The 21752-nt window shown below is 48.3% G+C and overlaps 1 protein-coding gene across 3 annotated transcripts in view; it reads right to left on the reverse strand.

The window, feature by feature from the left end:
• The window catches only part of LOC128699201 (adenosylhomocysteinase-like 1), a 562478-nt gene that overhangs the window by 347298 nt on the left and 193428 nt on the right, over positions 1-21752 (reverse strand). For all 3 annotated transcript variants that reach the window (XM_070096725.1, XM_053791785.2, XM_070096726.1), the window contains one exon: positions 18485-18575. In XM_070096725.1, the coding sequence (XP_069952826.1) occupies positions 18485-18575 (91 nt within the window). The remainder of the gene's footprint in view (positions 1-18484; positions 18576-21752) is intronic.

Genomic DNA, 21752 nt, shown 5'->3' on the forward strand with positions numbered 1-21752 from the left:
AGTAGGCTCACAAAAGATCAATGAACTTGTATGGGTTAATAGGCTCACAAGAAATCGGGCCTTACTGTTAAAACAAACTCAGGACTTTTGACTATATATCAGTAAGCTTATAATATCTTAATAAGGTCATATGAGTATAACTTGGTAGACTCACAAGAGCTCAGGATCTTATGAAAATAATTTGATGCTCTCATAAGAGCTTAAGAAAATGTGAGCTTGACGATATGCTCAAAAAAAAAAAAACTGAGAATCTTGAAAATAAGAGGTGTAAAGTGGCTAAGGGTGGGACTGTGGTAAGCATGCGTGAGGTATGCTTGGCTAACAACTCACAGACTCACTACCAACAGAGGCTCTACAGCAAATGAGGAGGTAAACTCAGCCAAACTTACAATCTGAAAAACAAAGAGAAAAGAGCAAACAATCAATAAATACCTTCCATACAAACTCAAACAAAAATTTTTCCTTGTTTTGGTCAAGTGAGGCTAGCAATACCATCCAACTCCCTGTAGATGTCATTATTTAAACTACTCTAAATACCAACAAAGGGACTTCATTTATCAGTATAAATTACACTAATTCAGAGCAAGAAATAAGACGACTATGACAATAACAGTTATAACCATGCAGCAATCAAGTAATAAATAAATGATAGTTATAAGTCAATTATAGTTCCGTGGTAAACTGCTAATATAACTATGTAATCTATATTTATAAATCATTTGTCATACTGCAAAAGTTAAGATGTGTACTTAAATATCATGTGAGTCAGACTTGTAATAAATACCACTTAAAGCTGCTACCACACAGCCAAGACATCAAGCAAGCATCAACTAGTCTAGTAATATACTAATTCATCAATCACAGACAGCTCCTACAATTATCTAGACATTAATAAAGCATCACACAGTGACACAAACATGTCATGGGGATCAGCTACAATGAAGCATCAACTAGTCACATACTACCATCAGCTACAGAGATCTGCTGTCATTCAGTGAAGTCAATTAGGCATCAGTTAATCACAGGTAACTGCCAGACACCTGAAAAACTGTCAACGTGATCCCACTATATACGGGAATAGACAACAAGCACTAAGGTACAGACCAGTCTCGGTGACTAACATACTGGTCAAGGGACCAGAAGAGACCAATCTAACATACTGCTTAAGGGACCAGAAGAAACCAGTCTAACATACTGGTTAAGAACCAGAAAATATGATAAACTATCTGAGCATTTTAAAATAAATAGATACAGGAGATATAACCTGCATGGGTTTAGGAATGGGTACGACTGATGAGTGGAGTTCCACAAGGATTAGTGATTGAACCCCTGCTGTTCCTGACACACAAAAACGACTTATCAGAGGAAAATGAATACTAGGTATCACTGTTTAGAGATAAAGTGAAATTAATGAGGAAAACAACAGGAGAAGACAAGAGAGACGCCAACACCTGATAAGTCTGCAAACGTGGTCACGAAGGTGGCTACCTGAAGTCAACCCTGGTTGTGCTAAATGAGAAAAATAAAAGTGAGGAGACTGGGGTGGTGACGCAGTATTTTAGTGGTCGGGGTGGGTTTACTTGCGGGTTGAATGGGCTTAGAACCAGAGCCTTTCCAGTGGGCGTGGTGGATGTGAGATGTGTAGTTAGTGGGTGTGTACTGGGCGGGTGGGTGGCCGGCAGGTGTGGGCGAAGGTGGGTGATGAGTATGGTTGGTAAGGGGGGTGGGAGGGGTGGGCCCTAAAGACAGTTTATTAACATCGCAGAATGAGTCTGAGAGAGAAAATTGTGATGCCATTTAAGAATGCATGAAGAGGAGGAGGAAGAGGAAGCACAACTATACCATCTTCGTTACATCTTAGAAGAATAGGAAACCAAGGGAAGATTCCAGTGAATATAAAAAATGGCCGAAATAATGAAGAAAAACACGAAGAAACCAGAGAACGAGAAGGAACACAAAAATGAATGAGAGACAAAGGGAAAAAAAGCGAGAACACAAGAAAAAAACAGAGGAAACGACAAAGAACTGAAGATGGCACAGGAGAGTGGGAATAATAATAGCAAAAAAGAAAAAAAAAGACTTTCTGAAGTTCTGAGAGATGAGGGAGAGAGGGAGGAAGGGAGGGAGAGAGGGAGGAAGGGAGGGAGAGAGGGAGGAAGGGAGGGAGAGAGGGAGGAGGAAGGGAGGCAAGGAGGAGAGGGAGAAGGAAAGTCAAGGAGAAAGGAAAAAGAAATGGAAAACACACAGTTCCAAAGTTAGGACAGAAGAGTGGTGATGACCAGGTCAGGCAGGAGGCTCTTACACACTGAGTGATGACCAGGTCAGGCAGGAGGCTCTTACACACTGAGTGATGACCAGGTCAGGAGGCTCTTACACACTGAGTGATGACCAGGTCAGGCAGGAGGCTCTTACACACTGAGTGATGACCAGGTCAGGCAGGAGGCTCTTACACACTGAGTGATGACCAGGTCAGGAGGCTCTTACACACTGAGTGATAACCAGGTCAGGCAGGAGGCTCTTACACACTGAGTGATGACCAGGTCAGGAGGCTCTTACACACTGAGTGATGACCAGGTCAGGAGGCTCTTACACACTGAGTGATGACCAGGTCAGGAGGCTCTTACACACTGAGTGATGACCAGGTCAGGAGGCTCTTACACACTGAGTGATAACCAGGTCAGGCAGGAGGCTCTTACACACTGAGTGATGACCAGGTCAGGCAGGAGGCTCTTACACACTGAGTGATGACCAGGTCAGGAGGCTCTTACACACTGAGTGATAACCAGGTCAGGCAGGAGGCTCTTACACACTGAGTGATGACCAGGTCAGGAGGCTCTTACACACTGAGTGATGACCAGGTCAGGAGGCTCTTACACACTGAGTGATGACCAGGTCAGGAGGCTCTTACACACTGAGTGATGACCAGGTCAGGAGGCTCTTACACACTGAGTGATAACCAGGTCAGGCAGGAGGCTCTTACACACTGAGTGATGACCAGGTCAGGAGGCTCTTACATACTGAGTGATGACCAGGTCAGGCAGGAGGCTCTTACACACTGAGTGATGACCAGGTCAGGCAGGAGGCTCTTACACACTGAGTGATGACCAGGTCAGGAGGCTCTTACATACTGAGTGATAACCAGGTCAGGCAGGAGGCTCTTACACACTGAGTGATGACCAGGTCAGGAGGCTCTTACATACTGAGTGATAACCAGGTCAGGAGGCTCTTACACACTGAGTGATGACCAGGTCAGGAGGCTCTTACACACTGAGTGATGACCAGGTCAGGAGGCTCTTACATACTGAGTGATGACCAGGTCAGGAGGTTCTTACACACTGAGTGATGACCAGGTCAGGAGGTTCTTACACACTGAGTGATGACCAGGTCAGGAGGCTCTTACACACTGAGTGATGACCAGGTCAGGAGGCTCTTACACACTGAGTGATGACCAGGTCAGGAGGTTCTTACACACTGAGTGATGACCAGGTCAGGAGGCTCTTACACACTGAGTGATGACCAGGTCAGGAGGTTCTTACACACTGAGTGATGACCAGGTCAGGAGGTTCTTACACACTGAGTGATGACCAGGTCAGGAGGCTCTTACACACTGAGTGATGACCAGGTCAGGAGGCTCTTACACACTGAGTGATGACCAGGTCAGGAGGTTCTTACACACTGAGTGATGACCAGGTCAGGAGGCTCTTACACACTGAGTGATGACCAGGTCAGGAGGTTCTTACACACTGAGTGATGACCAGGCAGGAGGCTCTTACACACTGAGTGATGACCAGGTCAGGAGGCTCTTACACACTGAGTGATGACCAGGTCAGGAGGTTCTTACACACTGAGTGATGACCAGGTCAGGAGGCTCTTACACACTGAGTGATGACCAGGTCAGGAGGTTCTTACACACTGAGTGATGACCAGGCAGGAGGCTCTTACACACTGAGTGATGACCAGGTCAGGAGGCTCTTACACACTGAGTGATGACCAGGTCAGGAGGTTCTTACACACTGAGTGATGACCAGGTCAGGAGGCTCTTACACACTGAGTGATGACCAGGTCAGGAGGCTCTTACACACTGAGTGATGACCAGGTCAGGAGGCTCTTACACACTGAGTGATGACCAGGTCAGGCAGGAGGCTCTTACACACTGAGTGATGACCAGGTCAGGAGGCTCTTACACACTGAGTGATGACCAGGTCAGGAGGCTCTTACACACTGAGTGATGACCAGGTCAGGAGGCTCTTACACACTGAGTGATGACCAGGTCAGGAGGCTCTTACACACTGAGTGATAACCAGGTCAGGCAGGAGGCTCTTACACACTGAGTGATGACCAGGTCAGGAGGCTCTTACATACTGAGTGATGACCAGGTCAGGCAGGAGGCTCTTACACACTGAGTGATGACCAGGTCAGGCAGGAGGCTCTTACACACTGAGTGATGACCAGGTCAGGAGGTGATAACCAGGTCTCTTACACACTGAGTGATGACCAGGTCAGGCAGGAGGCTCTTACACACTGAGTGATGACCAGGTCAGGAGGCTCTTACATACTGAGTGATGACCAGGTCAGGAGGCTCTTAGAGTGATGACCAGGTCAGGAGGAGGCTCTTACACACTGAGTGATGACCAGGTCAGGAGGCTCTTACACACTGAGTGATGACCAGGTCAGGAGGCTCTTACACACTGAGTGATGACCAGGTCAGTGAGTGATAACCAGGTCAGGCAGGAGGCTCTTACACACTGAGTGATGACCAGGTCAGGAGGTTCTTACACACTGAGTGATGACCAGGTCAGGAGGCTCTTACACACTGAGTGATGACCAGGTCAGGAGGCTCTTACACACTGAGTGATGACCAGGTCAGGAGGTTCTTACACACTGAGTGATGACCAGGTCAGGAGGCTCTTACACACTGAGTGATGACCAGGTCAGGAGGTTCTTACACACTGAGTGATGACCAGGTCAGGAGGTCAGGAGGCTCTTACACACTGAGTGATGACCAGGTCAGGAGGCTCTTACACACTGAGTGATGACCAGGTCAGGAGGCTCTTACACACTGAGTGATGACCAGGTCAGGAGGCTCTTACACACTGAGTGATGACCAGGTCAGGAGGCTCTTACACACTGAGTGATGACCAGGTCAGGAGGCTCTTACACACTGAGTGATGACCAGGTCAGGAGGCTCTTACACACTGAGTGATGACCAGGTCAGGAGGCTCTTACACACTGAGTGATGACCAGGTCAGGAGGCTCTTACACACTGAGTGATGACCAGGTCAGGAGGCTCTTACACACTGAGTGATGACCAGGTCAGGAGGCTCTTACACACTGAGTGATGACCAGGTCAGGAGGCTCTTACACACTGAGTGATGACCAGGTCAGGAGGCTCTTACACACTGAGTGATGACCAGGTCAGGAGGAGGCTCTTACACACTGAGTGATGACCAGGTCAGGAGGCTCTTACACACTGAGTGATGACCAGGTCAGGAGGCTCTTACACACTGAGTGATGACCAGGTCAGGAGGCTCTTACACACTGAGTGATGACCAGGTCAGGCAGAGAGGCTCTTACACACTGAGTGATGACCAGGTCAGGAGGCTCTTACACACTGAGTGATGACCAGGTCAGGAGGCTCTTACACACTGAGTGATGACCAGGTCAGGAGGCTCTTACATACTGAGTGATGACCAGGTCAGGAGGAGGCTCTTACACACTGAGTGATGACCAGGTCAGGAGGCTCTTACACACTGAGTGATGACCAGGTCAGGAGGCTCTTACACACTGAGTGATGACCAGGTCAGGAGGAGGCTCTTACACACTGAGTGATGACCAGGTCAGGAGGCTCTTACACACTGAGTGATGACCAGGTCAGGCAGGAGGCTCTTACACACTGAGTGATGACCAGGTCAGGCAGGAGGCTCTTACACACTGAGTGATGACCAGGTCAGGAGGCTCTTACACACTGAGTGATGACCAGGTCAGGAGGCTCTTACACACTGAGTGATGACCAGGTCAGGAGGCTCTTACACACTGAGTGATGACCAGGTCAGGAGGCTCTTACATACTGAGTGATGACCAGGTCAGGAGGCTCTTACACACTGAGTGATGACCAGGTCAGGAGGCTCTTACACACTGAGTGATGACCAGGTCAGGCAGGAGGCTCTTACACACTGAGTGATGACCAGGTCAGGCAGGAGGCTCTTACACACTGAGTGATGACCAGGTCAGGAGGCTCTTACACACTGAGTGATGACCAGGTCAGGAGGCTCTTACACACTGAGTGATGACCAGGTCAGGAGGCTCTTACACACTGAGTGATGACCAGGTCAGGCAGGAGGCTCTTACACACTGAGTGATGACCAGGTCAGGCAGGAGGCTCTTACACACTGAGTGATGACCAGGTCAGGAGGCTCTTACACACTGAGTGATGACCAGGTCAGGCAGGAGGCTCTTACACACTGAGTGATGACCAGGTCAGGAGGCTCTTACACACTGAGTGATGACCAGGTCAGGAGGCTCTTACACACTGAGTGATGACCAGGTCAGGCAGGAGGCTCTTACACACTGAGTGATGACCAGGTCAGGCAGGAGGCTCTTACACACTGAGTGATGACCAGGTCAGGAGGCTCTTACACACTGAGTGATGACAGGTGATGACTCTTACACACTGAGTGATGACCAGGTCAGGAGGCTCTTACACACTGAGTGATGACCAGGTCAGGAGGCTCTTACACACTGAGTGATGACCAGGTCAGGCAGGAGGCTCTTACACACTGAGTGATGACCAGGTCAGGAGGCTCTTACACACTGAGTGATGACCAGGTCAGGAGGCTCTTACACACTGAGTGATGACCAGGTCAGGAGGCTCTTACACACTGAGTGATGACCAGGTCAGGAGGCTCTTACACACTGAGTGATGACCAGGTCAGGAGGCTCTTACACACTGAGTGATGACCAGGTCAGGAGGCTCTTACACACTGAGTGATGACCAGGTCAGGAGGCTCTTACACACTGAGTGATGACCAGGTCAGGAGGCTCTTACACACTGAGTGATGACCAGGTCAGGAGGTTCTTACACACTGAGTGATGACCAGGTCAGGAGGCTCTTACACACTGAGTGATGACCAGGTCAGGAGGCTCTTACACACTGAGTGATGACCAGGTCAGGAGGCTCTTACACACTGAGTGATGACCAGGTCAGGAGGCTCTTACACACTGAGTGATGACCAGGTCAGGAAGGAGGCACTAACACACTGAGTCATGACCAGGTCAGGAGGAGGCTCTTACACACTGAGTGATGACCAGGTCAGGAGGCTCTTACACACTGAGTGATGACCAGGTCAGGAGGCTCTTACACACTGAGTGATGACCAGGTCAGGAGGCTCTTACACACTGAGTGATGACCAGGTCAGGAGGTGATGACCAGGTCAGGAGGCTCTTACACACTGAGTGATGACCAGGTCAGGAGGCTCTTACACACTGAGTGATGACCAGGTCAGGAGGCTCTTACACACTGAGTGATGACCAGGTCAGGAGGCTCTTACACACTGAGTGATGACCAGGTCAGGAGGCTCTTACACACTGAGTGATGACCAGGTCAGGAGGCTCTTACACACTGAGTGATGACCAGGCAGGAGGCTCTTACACACTGAGTGATGACCAGGTCAGGAGGCTCTTACACACTGAGTGATGACCAGGTCAGGTCAGGAGGGTCAGGAGGCTCTTACACACTGAGTGATGACCAGGTCAGGAGGCTCTTACACACTGAGTGATGACCAGGTCAGGAGGCTCTTACACACTGAGTGATGACCAGGTCAGGAGGCTCTTACACACTGAGTGATGACCAGGTCAGGAGGCTCTTACACACTGAGTGATGACCAGGTCAGGAGGCTCTTACACACTGAGTGATGACCAGGTCAGGAGGCTCTTACACACTGAGTGATGACCAGGTCAGGAGGCTCTTACACACTGAGTGATGACCAGGTCAGGTTCAGGAGGCTCTTACACACTGAGTGATGACCAGGTCAGGAGGCTCTTACACACTGAGTGATGACCAGGTCAGGAGGCTCAGGAGGCTCTTACACACTGAGTGATGACCAGGTCAGGAGGCTCTTACACACTGAGTGATGACCAGGTCAGGAGGCTCTTACACACTGAGTGATGACCAGGTCAGGAGGCTCTTACACACTGAGTGATGACCAGGTCAGGAGGCTCTTAGAGTGATAACCAGGTCAGGAGGCTCTTACACACTGAGTGATGACCAGGTCAGGAGGCTCTTACACACTGAGTCTTACACACTGAGTGATGACCAGGTCAGGAGGCTCTTACATATTGAGTGATGACCAGGTCAGGCAGGAGGCTCTTACACACTGAGTGATGACCAGGTCAGGAGGCTCTTACACACTGAGTGATGACCAGGTCAGGCAGGAGGCTCTTACACACTGAGTGATGACCAGGTCAGGCAGGAGGCTCTTACACACTGAGTGATGACCAGGTCAGGCAGGAGGCTCTTACACACTGAGTGATGACCAGGTCAGGAGGCTCTTACACACTGAGTGATGACCAGGTCAGGCAGGAGGCTCTTACACACTGAGTGATGACCAGGTCAGGAGGCTCTTACATACTGAGTGATAACCAGGTCAGGAGGCTCTTACACACTGAGTGATGACCAGGTCAGGAGGCTCTTACACACTGAGTGATGACCAGGTCAGGAGGCTCTTACATATTGAGTGATGACCAGGTCAGGCAGGAGGCTCTTACACACTGAGTGATGACCAGGTCAGGAGGCTCTTACACACTGAGTGATGACCAGGTCAGGCAGGAGGCTCTTACACACTGAGTGATGACCAGGTCAGGCAGGAGGCTCTTACACACTGAGTGATGACCAGGTCAGGCAGGAGGCTCTTACACACTGAGTGATGACCAGGTCAGGAGGCTCTTACACACTGAGTGATGACCAGGTCAGGCAGGAGGCTCTTACACACTGAGTGATGACCAGGTCAGGCAGGAGGCTCTTACACACTGAGTGATGACCAGGTCAGGAGGCTCTTACACACTGAGTGATGACCAGGTCAGGCAGGAGGCTCTTACACACTGAGTGATGACCAGGTCAGGAGGCTCTTACACACTGAGTGATGACCAGGTCAGGAGGCTCTTACACACTGAGTGATGACCAGGTCAGGAGGCTCTTACACACTGAGTGATGACCAGGTCAGGCAGGAGGCTCTTACACACTGAGTGATGACCAGGTCAGGAGGCTCTTACACACTGAGTGATGACCAGGTCAGGAGGCTCTTACACACTGAGTGATGACCAGGTCAGGAGGCTCTTACACACTGAGTGATGACCAGGTCAGGAGGCTCTTACACACTGAGTGATGACCAGGTCATGAGGCTCTTACACACTGAGCGATGACCAGGTCAGGAGGCTCTTACACACTGAGTGATGACCAGGTCAGGAGGCTCTTACACACTGAGTGATGACCAGGTCAGGAGGCTCTTACACACTGAGTGATGACCAGGTCAGGAGGCTCTTACACACTGAGTGATGACCAGGTCAGGAAGCTCTTACACATTGAGTGATGACCGGGTCAGGCAGGAGGCTCTTACACATTGAGTGATGACCAGGTCAGGAGGCTCTTACACACTGAGTGATGACCAGGTCAGGAGGCTCTTACACACTGAGTGATGACCAGGTCAGGAGGCTCTTACACACTGAGTGATGACCAGGTCAGGAGGCTCTTACACACTGAGTGATGACCAGGTCAGGCAGGAGGCTCTTACACACTGAGTGATGACCAGGTCAGGCAGGAGGCTCTTACACACTGAGTGATGACCAGGTCAGGAGGCTCTTACACACTGAGTGATGACCAGGTCAGGAGGCTCTTACACACTGAGTGATGACCAGGTCAGGCAGGAGGCTCTTACACACTGAGTGATGACCAGGTCAGGCAGGAGGCTCTTACATACTGAGTGATGACCAGGTCAGGAGGCTCTTACACACTGAGTGATGACCAGGTCAGGCAGGAGGCTCTTACACACTGAGTGATGACCAGGTCAGGCAGGAGGCTCTTACACACTGAGTGATGACCAGGTCAGGCAGGAGGCTCTTACACACTGAGTGATGACCAGGTCAGGAGGCTCTTACACACTGAGTGATGACCAGGTCAGGAGGCTCTTACACACTGAGTGATGACCAGGTCAGGAGGCTCTTACACACTGAGTGATGACCAGGTCAGGAGGCTCTTACACACTGAGTGATGACCAGGTCAGGAGGCTCTTACACACTGAGTGATGACCAGGTCAGGCAGGAGGCTCTTACACACTGAGTGATGACCAGGTCAGGAGGCTCTTACACACTGAGTGATGACCAGGTCAGGAGGCTCTTACACACTGAGTGATGACCAGGTCAGGCAGGAGGCTCTTATACACTGAGTGATGACCAGGTCAGGAGGCTCTTACACACTGAGTGATGACCAGGTCAGGCAGGAGGCTCTTACACACTGAGTGATGACCACGTCAGGCAGGAGGCTCTTACATACTGAGTGATGACCAGGTCAGGAGGCTCTTACACACTGAGTGATGACCAGGTCAGGCAGGAGGCTCTTACACACTGAGTGATGACCAGGTCAGGCAGGAGGCTCTTACACACTGAGTGATGACCAGGTCAGGCAGGAGGCTCTTACACACTGAGTGATGACCAGGTCAGGCAGGAGGCTCTTACACACTGAGTGATGACCAGGTCAGGAGGCTCTTACACACTGAGTGATGACCAGGTCAGGCAGGAGGCTCTTACACACTGAGTGATGACCAGGTCAGGCAGGAGGCTCTTACACACTGAGTGATGACCAGGTCAGGAGGCTCTTACACACTGAGTGATGACCAGGTCAGGAGGCTCTTACACACTGAGTGATGACCAGGTCAGGAGGTTCTTACACACTGAGTGATGACCAGGCAGGAGGCTCTTACACACTGAGTGATGACCAGGTCAGGCAGGAGGCTCTTACACACTGAGTGATGACCAGGTCAGGAGGCTCTTACACACTGAGTGATAACCAGGTCAGGAGGCTGTTACACACTGAGTGATAACCAGGTCAGGAGGCTCTTACACACTGAGTGATGACCAGGTCAGGAGGCTCTTACACACTGAGTGATGACCAGGTCAGGAGGCTCTTACACACTGAGTGATGACCAGGTCAGGAGGCTCTTACACACTGAGTGATGACCAGGTCAGGAGACTCTTACACACTGAGTGATGACCAGGTCAGGAGGCTCTTACACACTGAGTGATAACCAGGTCAGGAGGCTCTTACACACTGAGTGATGACCAGGTCAGGAGGCTCTTACATACTGAGTGATGACCAGGTCAGGCAGGAGGCTCTTACACACTGAGTGATGACCAGGTCAGGCAGGAGGCTCTTACACACTGAGTGATAACCAGGTCAGGAGGCTCTTACACACTGAGTGATGACCAGGTCAGGAGGCTCTTACACACTGAGTGATGACCAGGTCAGGAGGCTCTTACATACTGAGTGATGACCAGGCCAGGCAGGAGGCTCTTACACAGTGAGTGATGACCAGGTCAGGCAGGAGGCTCTTACACACTGAGTGATGACCAGGTCAGGCAGGAGGCTCTTACACACTGAGTGATGACCAGGTCAGGAGGCTCTTACACACTGAGTGATGACCAGGTCAGGCAGGAGGCTCTTACACACTGAGTGATGACCAGGTCAGGAGGCTCTTACATACTGAGTGATGACCAGGTCAGGAGGCTCTTACATACTGAGTGATGACCAGGTCAGGAGGCTCTTACACACTGATTGATGACCAGGTCAGGAGGCTCTTACACACTGAGTGATGACCAGGTCAGGCAGGAGGCTCTTACACACTGAGTGATGACCAGGTCAGGAGGCTCTTACATACTGAGTGATGACCAGGTCAGGAGGCTCTTACATACTGAGTGATGACCAGGTCAGGAGGCTCTTACACACTGAGTGATGACCAGGTCAGGAGGCTCTTACACACTGAGTGATGACCAGGTCAGGCAGGAGGCTCTTACACACTGAGTGATGACCAGGTCAGGAGGCTCTTACACACTGAGTGATGACCAGGTCAGGCAGGAGGCTCTTACACACTGAGTGATGACCAGGTCAGGAGGCTCTTACACACTGAGTGATGACCAGGTCAGGCAGGAGGCTCTTACACACTGAGTGATGACCAGGTCAGGAGGCTCTTACATACTGAGTGATGACCAGGTCAGGAGGCTCTTACATACTGAGTGATGACCAGGTCAGGAGGCTCTTACACACTGAGTGATGACCAGGTCAGGAGGCTCTTACACACTGAGTGATGACCAGGTCAGGCAGGAGGCTCTTACACACTGAGTGATGACCAGGTCAGGAGGCTCTTACATACTGAGTGATGACCAGGTCAGGAGGCTCTTACATACTGAGTGATAACCAGGTCAGGAGGCTCTTACATACTGAGTGATAACCAGGTCAGGAGGCTCTTACACACTGCGTGATGACCAGGTCAGGAGGCTCTTACATATTGAGTGATGACCAGGTCAGGAGGCTCTTACACACTGCGTGATGACCAGGTCAGGAGGCTCTTACATATTGAGTGATGACCAGGTCATGAGGCTCTTACACACTGAGTGATGACCAGGTCAGGCAGGAGGCTCTTACACACTGAGTGATGACCAGGTCAGGAGGCTCTTACATATTGAGTGATGACCAGGTCAGGAGGCTCTTACACACTGCGTGATGACCAGGTCAGGAGGCTCTTACATATTGAGTGATGACCAGGTCAGGAGGCTCTTACACACTGCGTGATGACCAGGTCAGGAGGCTCTTACATATTGAGTGATGACCAGGTCATGAGGCTCTTACACACTGAGTGATGACCAGGTCAGGCAGGAGGCTCTTACACACTGAGTGATGACCAGGTCAGGCAGGAGGCTCTTACACACTGAGTGATGACCAGGTCAGGAGGCTCTTACATATTGAGTGATGACCAGGTCAGGAGGCTCTTACACACTGCGTGATGACCAGGTCAGGAGGCTCTTACATATTGAGTGATGACCAGGTCAGGAGGCTCTTACACACTGAGTGATGACCAGGTCAGGCAGGAGGCTCTTACACACTGAGTGATGACCAGGTCAGGCAGGAGGCTCTTACACACTGAGTGATGACCAGGTCAGGAGGCTCTTACATACTGAGTGATGACCAGGTCAGGAGGCTCTTACATACTGAGTGATAACCAGGTCAGGAGGCTCTTACATACTGAGTGATAACCAGGTCAGGAGGCTCTTACACACTGAGTGATAACCAGGTCAGGAGGCTCTTACACATTGAGTGATGACCAGGTCAGGAGGCTCTTACATATTGAGTGATGACCAGGTCAGGAGGCTCTTACACATTGAGTGATGACCAGGTCAGGCAGGAGGCTCTTACACAGTGAGTGATGACCAGGTCAGGAGGCTCTTACATACTGAGTGATGACCAGGTCAGGAGGCTCTTACATACTGAGTGATAACCAGGTCAGGAGGCTCTTACATACTGAGTGATAACCAGGTCAGGAGGCTCTTACACACTGAGTGATAACCAGGTCAGGAGGCTCTTACACACTGAGTGATAACCAGGTCAGGAGGCTCTTACACACTGAGTGATAACCAGGTCAGGAGGCTCTTACACACTGAGTGATAACCAGGTCAGGAGGCTCTTACACACTGAGTGATAACCAGGTCAGGAGGCTCTTACACACTGAGTGATAACCAGGTCAGGAGGTTCTTACACACTGAGTGATGACCAGGTCAGGAGGCTCTTACATACTGAGTGATGACCAGGTCAGGAGGCTCTTACACACTGAGTGATGACCAGGTCAGGAGGCTTATGCCATCAGAAGACAGATAGCAGGAGCAGGTTCACGCCATCAGAAGACAGATAGCAGGAACAGGCTCATGCCATCAGAAGACAGACAGCAGGAACAGGCTCATGTCATCAGAAGACAGATAGCAGGAACAGGCTCATGCCATCAGAAGACAGATAGCAGGAACAGGCTCACGCCATCAGAAGACAGATAGCAGGAACAGGCTCATGCCATCAGAAGACAGACAGCAGGAACAGGCTCATGCCATCAGAAGACAGATAGCAGGAACAGGCTCATGCCATCAGAAGACAGATAGCAGGAACAGGCTCACGCCATCAGAAGACAGATAGCAGGAACAGGCTCATGTCATCAGAAGACAGATAGCAGGAGCAGGCTCATGCTGTCAGAAGACAGACAGCAGGAACAGGCTCATGCTGTCAGAAAACAGACAGCAGGAGCAGGCTCATGCTGTCAGAAGACAGACAGCAGGAACAGGCTCATGCTGTCAGAAAACAGACAGCAGGAGCAGGCTCACGCTGTCAGAAGACAGACAGCAGGAACAGGCTCATGTCAGCACAACAACAACAGAGAAGTGAATTAGAAGATGATCTGGACAAATTTCTCAATCAGCAGTGAAGTAGCGCTTGGTGAGGTGCAACAGCATCAAGAGCAGGTAGACCAGCACACCCAGAGGCTATACACACAGGAGTAGTATGTGGAGCAGAACACACAGCAGGAATGTACGCAGACACAACAGTTGACTTGTATGGAAGGTGAATTGGAGCAACTGTGACACAAGTGCGAACTTTTGTGGAAGAATTTAGTATAAGTAACATCCAGGTGTGTGTGTGTGTGTGTGTGTGTGTGTGTGTGTGTGTGTGTGTGTGTGTGTGTGTGTGTGTGTGTGTGTGTGTGTGTGTGTGAGCGAGCGTGCGCGCCTTAATTCTAGTGAACCTGTGTTTTCCACAGATGGAAGGAGTCATGTCAAGGAGTATAGAGGAATAAGACATGAATGCAAACCCACAAGGCTGAGGGACTGATTACCTCGTCTTGCACTGCTTTCAGCTTCAGCACCTTCAAACTGAATGGATAAAGCCACTGGCTGGCGAAACGTGTTCAAATGAAGACACCAGATTTACATGAGTGTTTAATTCTTCACCTTCTACTATTGTATACCAATATTGTAAAGATAAAGAATATAGGAGAGATCCAGCACATCGAAAACTGCCACCAGATGGCTCATGTGTAGAGCTGTTGCCAGGGAGCTGAGGATAACTTTGGCTCGGGAAACTAAACATCTGTGATTACGTCGTACACCTTTACAACTCTAAGAGATAACTCAATAAATGTAACGGGACCAAGACTTCTCAGCACTCTCCCTTCGTACATAAGGGGAAATTACCAAGACACTCCTGGTTGCCTTTAAGAAGGAACGTGATAAGTTCCTTGTTAGTTTCTGGTCAGCCCGTCTGTGGTGCCGACGTTGGAGTGCGGATGTGGTTCCCGGTACTCCCGGCCCGGGTCTAGTCCAGCTGGTGACCCAGCGACGCTGGAGTGCGCCTGACTAACACCAACAGCATGCACAACTAGACGAGTACAATAGGAAGTGCGTCTGTCTCTCGTTCAGGAGACGGAGGATCAAGCCTCCACCAGGTCTTACACCCAATGACCCTCGTGGGCTCAGCGGTGGATATAATTTACTTTATTTACCAACAGCATGGTTGGCGAGGGCATCCAGCAGGTGTGGTGGTCCAGGACCTGGTCACTGGGGGGTGGGGGGATGACTCCCGGAACTATCTTCGGCTAACATTCACCTACATAAACACTCACATAACTCAATGACATACCATTAAAATACTCTCTTACATTTTCCTGACAAAAAAGAATGTACAATTTTTTCCTATAAAACTCTTGAAAAAAATACCGCTGCTTAAAAGGCATGCAAGAAATACACAACACCGAGGACACCTGCGCTAAATATTGTTATTAAGAGCTGGAGCAGGCATGTGGGGCGTGCAGGGTGTGGGGGGCGTGCAGGGTGTGGGGGTCGTGCAGGGTGTGGGGGTCGTGCAGGGTGTGGGGGGCGTGCAGGGTGTGGGGGCGTGCAGGGTGTGGGGGTGCAGGGTATAGGGTGGGATGAGGTGGGGTGCGGTAGGGTAGGGTGGGGTTTTGTGTGTGTGTGTGTGTGTGTGTGTGTGTGTGTGTGTGTGTGTGTGTGTGTGTGTGTGTGTGTGTGTGTGTGTGTACGTGCGTGTGCTAAGGAAATACTTCGTAACATCCCTATGACTCGTCTATACATCTTTAGCTTGCAGCTGCTTCCTCTTGTTGCTGGTCCTCTTAATTCGGTCTATCCCTTGTCTTCGTTTACGAAGTCCTTTCAAAAAATATTTACGTTGTAATCGTACCTATCCTAGTCCTCTCAGTTATAGTGATTAAGTTCATTTCTTCAGTCTCTCTCCCTCAGCTCAAGGACTTGTCTGGCTGTAAATCTCTGAACTTGAGTAGGTGGGGGAAGGGGGAAGGCCGATACTGAACCCACGTAGTCAGTACATAGCCAAATATACATCGTGAATACAATTCTGGACGATTCTTTATTACAAGTTTCCGAATGCAATTTTGAAGTTTGCTAGGTCAGTATATGCCACTAAAAATATATAGGGTTTATGTGTACCTCTGGTGATATACCTGGTATAATACTGACCCCCAGCTCCTGTTCCCCTCATTGATATTTGCAACACCTCTCCTCACTGGCTGCACACACACACACACACACACACACACACACACACACACACACACACACACACACACACACACACACACACACACACACACACACAGGTGGGTTAATTGCATTTTCCTGGACTGCAAGAAGGCCTTCGACACAGTTCCTCACAAGAGACTAGTGCAGAAACTAGAGGATCAGGCGCGTATAACAGGAAGGGCACTGCAATGGATCAGAGAATACCTGACAGGGAGGCAACAACGAGTCATGGTACGGGATGAGGTATCACAGTGGTCACCTGTGACGAACGGGGTCCCACAGGAGTCGGTCCTAGGACCAGTGCTATTTTTGGTATATGTGAATGACATGATGGAAAGGATAGACTCAGAGGTGTCCCTGTTCGCAGATGATGTGAAGTTAATGAGGAGAATTAAATCAGATGAGGATCAGGCAGGACTTCAAAGAGACCTGGACAGACTGGACACGTGGTCCAGCAACTGGCTTCGTGAATTCAACCCTGCCAAATGCAAAGTCGTGAAGATCGGAGAAGGGCAAAGAAGACCGCAGACAAAGTATAGGCTAGGTGGCCAAAGACTGCAAACCTCGCTCAAAGACAAAGATCTTGGGGTGACCATAACACCGAGCATGTCTCCGGAGGCACACATCAACCAGATAACTGCTGCAGCATATGGGCGCCTGGCAAACCTGAGAATAGCGTTCCGATACCTTAGTAAGGAATCGTTCAAGACACTGTATACGGTATACATCAGGCCCATACTGGAGTATGCAGCACTAGTTTGGAACCCACACCTGGTCAAGCACGTCAAGAAATTAGAGAAAGTGCAAAGGTTTGCAACAAGGCTAGTTCCGGAGCTCAGGGGTATGTCCTACGAAGAAAGGTTGAGGGAAATCGGACTGACGACATTGGAGGACAGGAGGGTCAGGGGAGACATAACGACATACAAAATACTGTGTGGAATAGATAAGGTGGACAGAGATAGGATGTTCCAGAGAGAGGACACAGAAACAAGGAGTCACAATTGGAAGCTGAAGACTCAGACGAGTCAGAGGGATGTTAGGAAGTATTTCTTCAGTCATAGAGTCGTAAGGAAGTGATGCAGTGATGCAGTGGAGGCAGGAACCCTACACAGCTTTAAGACGAGGTATGACAAAGTTCAGGAATCAGAGAGAGGACCTAGTAGCGATCAGTGAAGAGGCGGGGCCAGGAGCTGAGTCTCGACCCATGCAACCACAATTAGGTGAGTACACTCTCTCTCTCTCTCTTTCTCTCTCTCTCTCTTTCTCTCTCTCTCTCTCTCTCTCTGTCTCTCTCTCTCTCTCTCTCTCTGTCAAATCTAAGTTCACTTTCTTCAATCCGGATGATCTTTGATATGTTTAGATTGAACTCCTGCGGCAACTTGCTGAATCCCTTGTACAGCCCATCTAGATCTCAGACTAGACCTCCCTGTGTTAAAGAGTGTATGGAGCATGTAGAAGGTAGTCAAGTACATGGACGATGTATATTGTGTGTGTGTGTAGCTTAGTAGAGTACAAGATGGTAGTGGAGTACAGGGAGGGTAGTGGAGTACAGGGAGGGTAGTGGAGTACAGGGAGGGTAGTGGAGTACAGGGAGGGTAGTGGAGTACAGGGAGGGTAGCGGAGTACAGGGAGGATAGTGGAGTACAGGGAGGGTAATGGAATACATGGATGACTGTAAGAGGCAGGTGGGCAGGCGGACATTCAGGCAGGTGGGCAAGCAGGTAGGCAGGCAGGCAGGCAGGCAGGCAGGCAGGCAGGCAGGCAGGCAGGCAGGCAGGCAGGCAGGCAGGCAGGCAGGCAGGCAGGCAGGCAGGCAGGCAGGCAGGTGGGTGGGTGGGTGGGTACTCACAAGTGGAGTAGGAGTCTGTAGAGGACTGTGAGAGAGAGCGACTGCGGTATCTCCTGCGTGACTTTCCTCCCCCGGGCACAGCCAACTCTCCCTGAGGCAACACAAAACACTCACTTAATAAACACACTCTTCAACAACAAACATTACAGCTATTACCTACATAAATACAAATAAACACAGCAGTGTAACAAACACTGGTGTGAAGCACAAATGAATGCATATGGAGACACAACACAGGGTAGATACTATAATTGTTCTGTATCACACTGAGGCTAACTTTAACAATGTACTAAGGGGGACCGTAATAAAAGGCCGAAATATGTAGTACTCATCTTCAGTGTTTGTCTCCATGAACATTATTTATGTGATAATACAAATTACCACATTCATAACAAAAATAAAAAATGATATGCAAAAAATAACAAGACAGCACACAAATTAAATATATTTGTTAGTTGCAGGGGTCACCGCCCCCGCTGCCAGGTCTCAGACCACACATCACTAATTGTAAAAAATTTCAAGACAAAGAATTAATAAGAAATACAGTATAGTAAAAATAAGTGTATAGTAAATTTAAGAAAAAGTGTGTAACATTTACCTTGTATCTTACACGTGTTCCTGAGAAAATATTACACATACACACACATTATATATATATATATATATATATATATATATATATATATATATATATATATATATATATATATATATATATATATATATATATATATATATATATGGTCAATTAGCAAGAACTCATTTAAAATTAAGTCCTTTCTAAAATTTTCTCTTATACGTTTAAAGATATATTTTTTTCATTAATGTTGATGTAAAAATTTATAATTTTGCACCAAAAGGAATTTAGAAAACTTACCTAACCTAATTATAACCAGAACAATTTATTTTAACCTAACCCAACTAAATATATTTTAGATTTGTTTACAATAATTTAATACTAAACAAACACAGTGAAATATATTTTTTTCGTTAGGTTCAGAATGATTTTGGCGAAATTATTGCATACACAAATTTTCACTTGTCCTATATGGCAAGATGAGCGTTGCTATTTAAGCCAAGATCGCAAGTTCTGCCTATTCGGCACGACATATTATATATATATATATATATATATATATATATATATATATATATATATATATATATATATATATATATATATATATATATACATATATAGACCAGCTTTACCTGTTCATGCCTAATATGTAAAACTGGTCAATTAGAAAGAACTCGTTAGAAATTAAGTCCTTTCTAAAATTTTCTCTTATACGTTTAGACATTTTTTTCATTTATGTTAATGTAAAAATTAATAATTTTGTACCAAAAGAACTTTTGAAAACTTACCTAACCTTATTATAATAAACGCAATTTAATTTAGCCTAATCCAACTAAATACGTTTTAGATAAGTTGACAATAATTTAAAAAACAAACACAATGAATTTTTTTTCTTAAGATTCAGAATGATTTTTGCGAAATTACTGCATACACAAATTTTCGCTTCCCTGTTTGGCAAGAAGTGCATTGCTATTTAAGCCAAAATCGCAAGTTTTACTTATTCGGTACGACATATATATATATATATATATATATATATATATATATATATATATATATATATATATATATATAAACACTGATCTCTGGCTGAAGGAGACTCGAACCTACGAACCTTAGGACAAGGTACGCAGTGCTTTACCAATCTACCCACACTGGACCAAAATACCTTGGCGTGTAGCATGCGCTACACGTTTGATCCAAGGCAGCCAGCTTTCAGGGAGAAGGCTTACAGCTTTTCATCTCATCCCCAGCATGCATCAGCCTTACTAGTGATTTGAACAATGCAAGGAATTCGCGAGAGCAGGCGAAATATACACAAACACTGATCTCTGATCTTCAGCCAGAGATCAGTGTTTGTGTATATTTCGCAGGCTCTCGCGAATTCCTTGCATATATATATATATATATATATATATATATATATATATATATATATATATATATATATATATATATATATATATATATATATATATATATATATATATATATAACACACAAACGCAGGAGGGCCCTGTTTATACAGCAGGTTACGTTCTGGACTATGGCTTTAAAGTGAAAAACGCTGTAAAGTGAAGCGCTGTTATGCAGTATACATATTGCATACAGTGCAATGAAAGGTTACGAGGCAAAACCTGAAAGCTGGAGCTCAACATCTTCACATGTAAGTACACACCTACACCCACGCAGCCAGCAACACCCACCCACCGCATACCCAGCCAGCCAACAACACCCACCCACACCCACGCAGCCAACAACACCCACCCACACCCACCCACGCAGCCAGCAACACCCACCGAACCAACATCCACGCAACCAGCAACACTCACCCAAACCACACCCACCCATACGACACCTACCCACACCCACACAGCCAACAACACCCACCCACGCCCACGCACGCAGCAATACTCACCCACACAGCCAGCAACACCCACCCACACACACACACACCAAGCAACTCTATGTAAATTTTAAGTAATCAATACGTCACAGCTAGTGGAATGTTCTCTCGTGATGGAACACTGTGTGCACACATATGGCCTACCTACCTGGAGTCTACCTGGAGGGCATTCCGGGGATCAACACCCCCGCGGCCCGGCCCACGACCAGGCCTCCCGGTGGATCAGGGCCTGATCAACGAGGCTGTTACTGCTGGCCGCACGCAATCCAACGTACGAACCACAGCCTGGCTGATCCGGCACCGTCTTGAGGTATCTGTCCAGCTCCCTCTTGAAGACAACCAGGGGTCTTCCCGTAATGCCCCTTATTGCTGGTGGGAGGCTGTTGAACAGTCTTGGGCCCCGGACACTTATTGTGTTTTCTCTTAGTGTACCAGTGATGCCCCTACTTTTCACTGGGGGTATGTTGCATCGCCTGCCAAGTCTTTTGCTTTCGTATGGAGTGACTGCTGTGTGCATATTAGGGAACAGTCCCTCCAGAATCTTCCAGGTGTAGATTATGATATACCTCTCTCGCCTGCGCTCTAGTGAGTACAAGTCAAGTGCTTCCAGGCGCTCCCAGTAGTCAAGATATTTGATGGAACTTATACGTGCAGTAAAGGTTCTCTGTACATTCTCTAGCTCTGTAATTTCACCTGCCTTGAATGGGGATGTTAATGTACAGCAGTATTCCAGCCTAGAAAGAATAAGTGATTTAAAAAGGATCATCATTGGCTTAGCATCT

Source organism: Cherax quadricarinatus, chromosome 54 (genome assembly GCF_038502225.1).
Source record: "Cherax quadricarinatus isolate ZL_2023a chromosome 54, ASM3850222v1, whole genome shotgun sequence".
Classification (NCBI taxonomy): Eukaryota; Metazoa; Arthropoda; class Malacostraca; order Decapoda; family Parastacidae; genus Cherax; species Cherax quadricarinatus.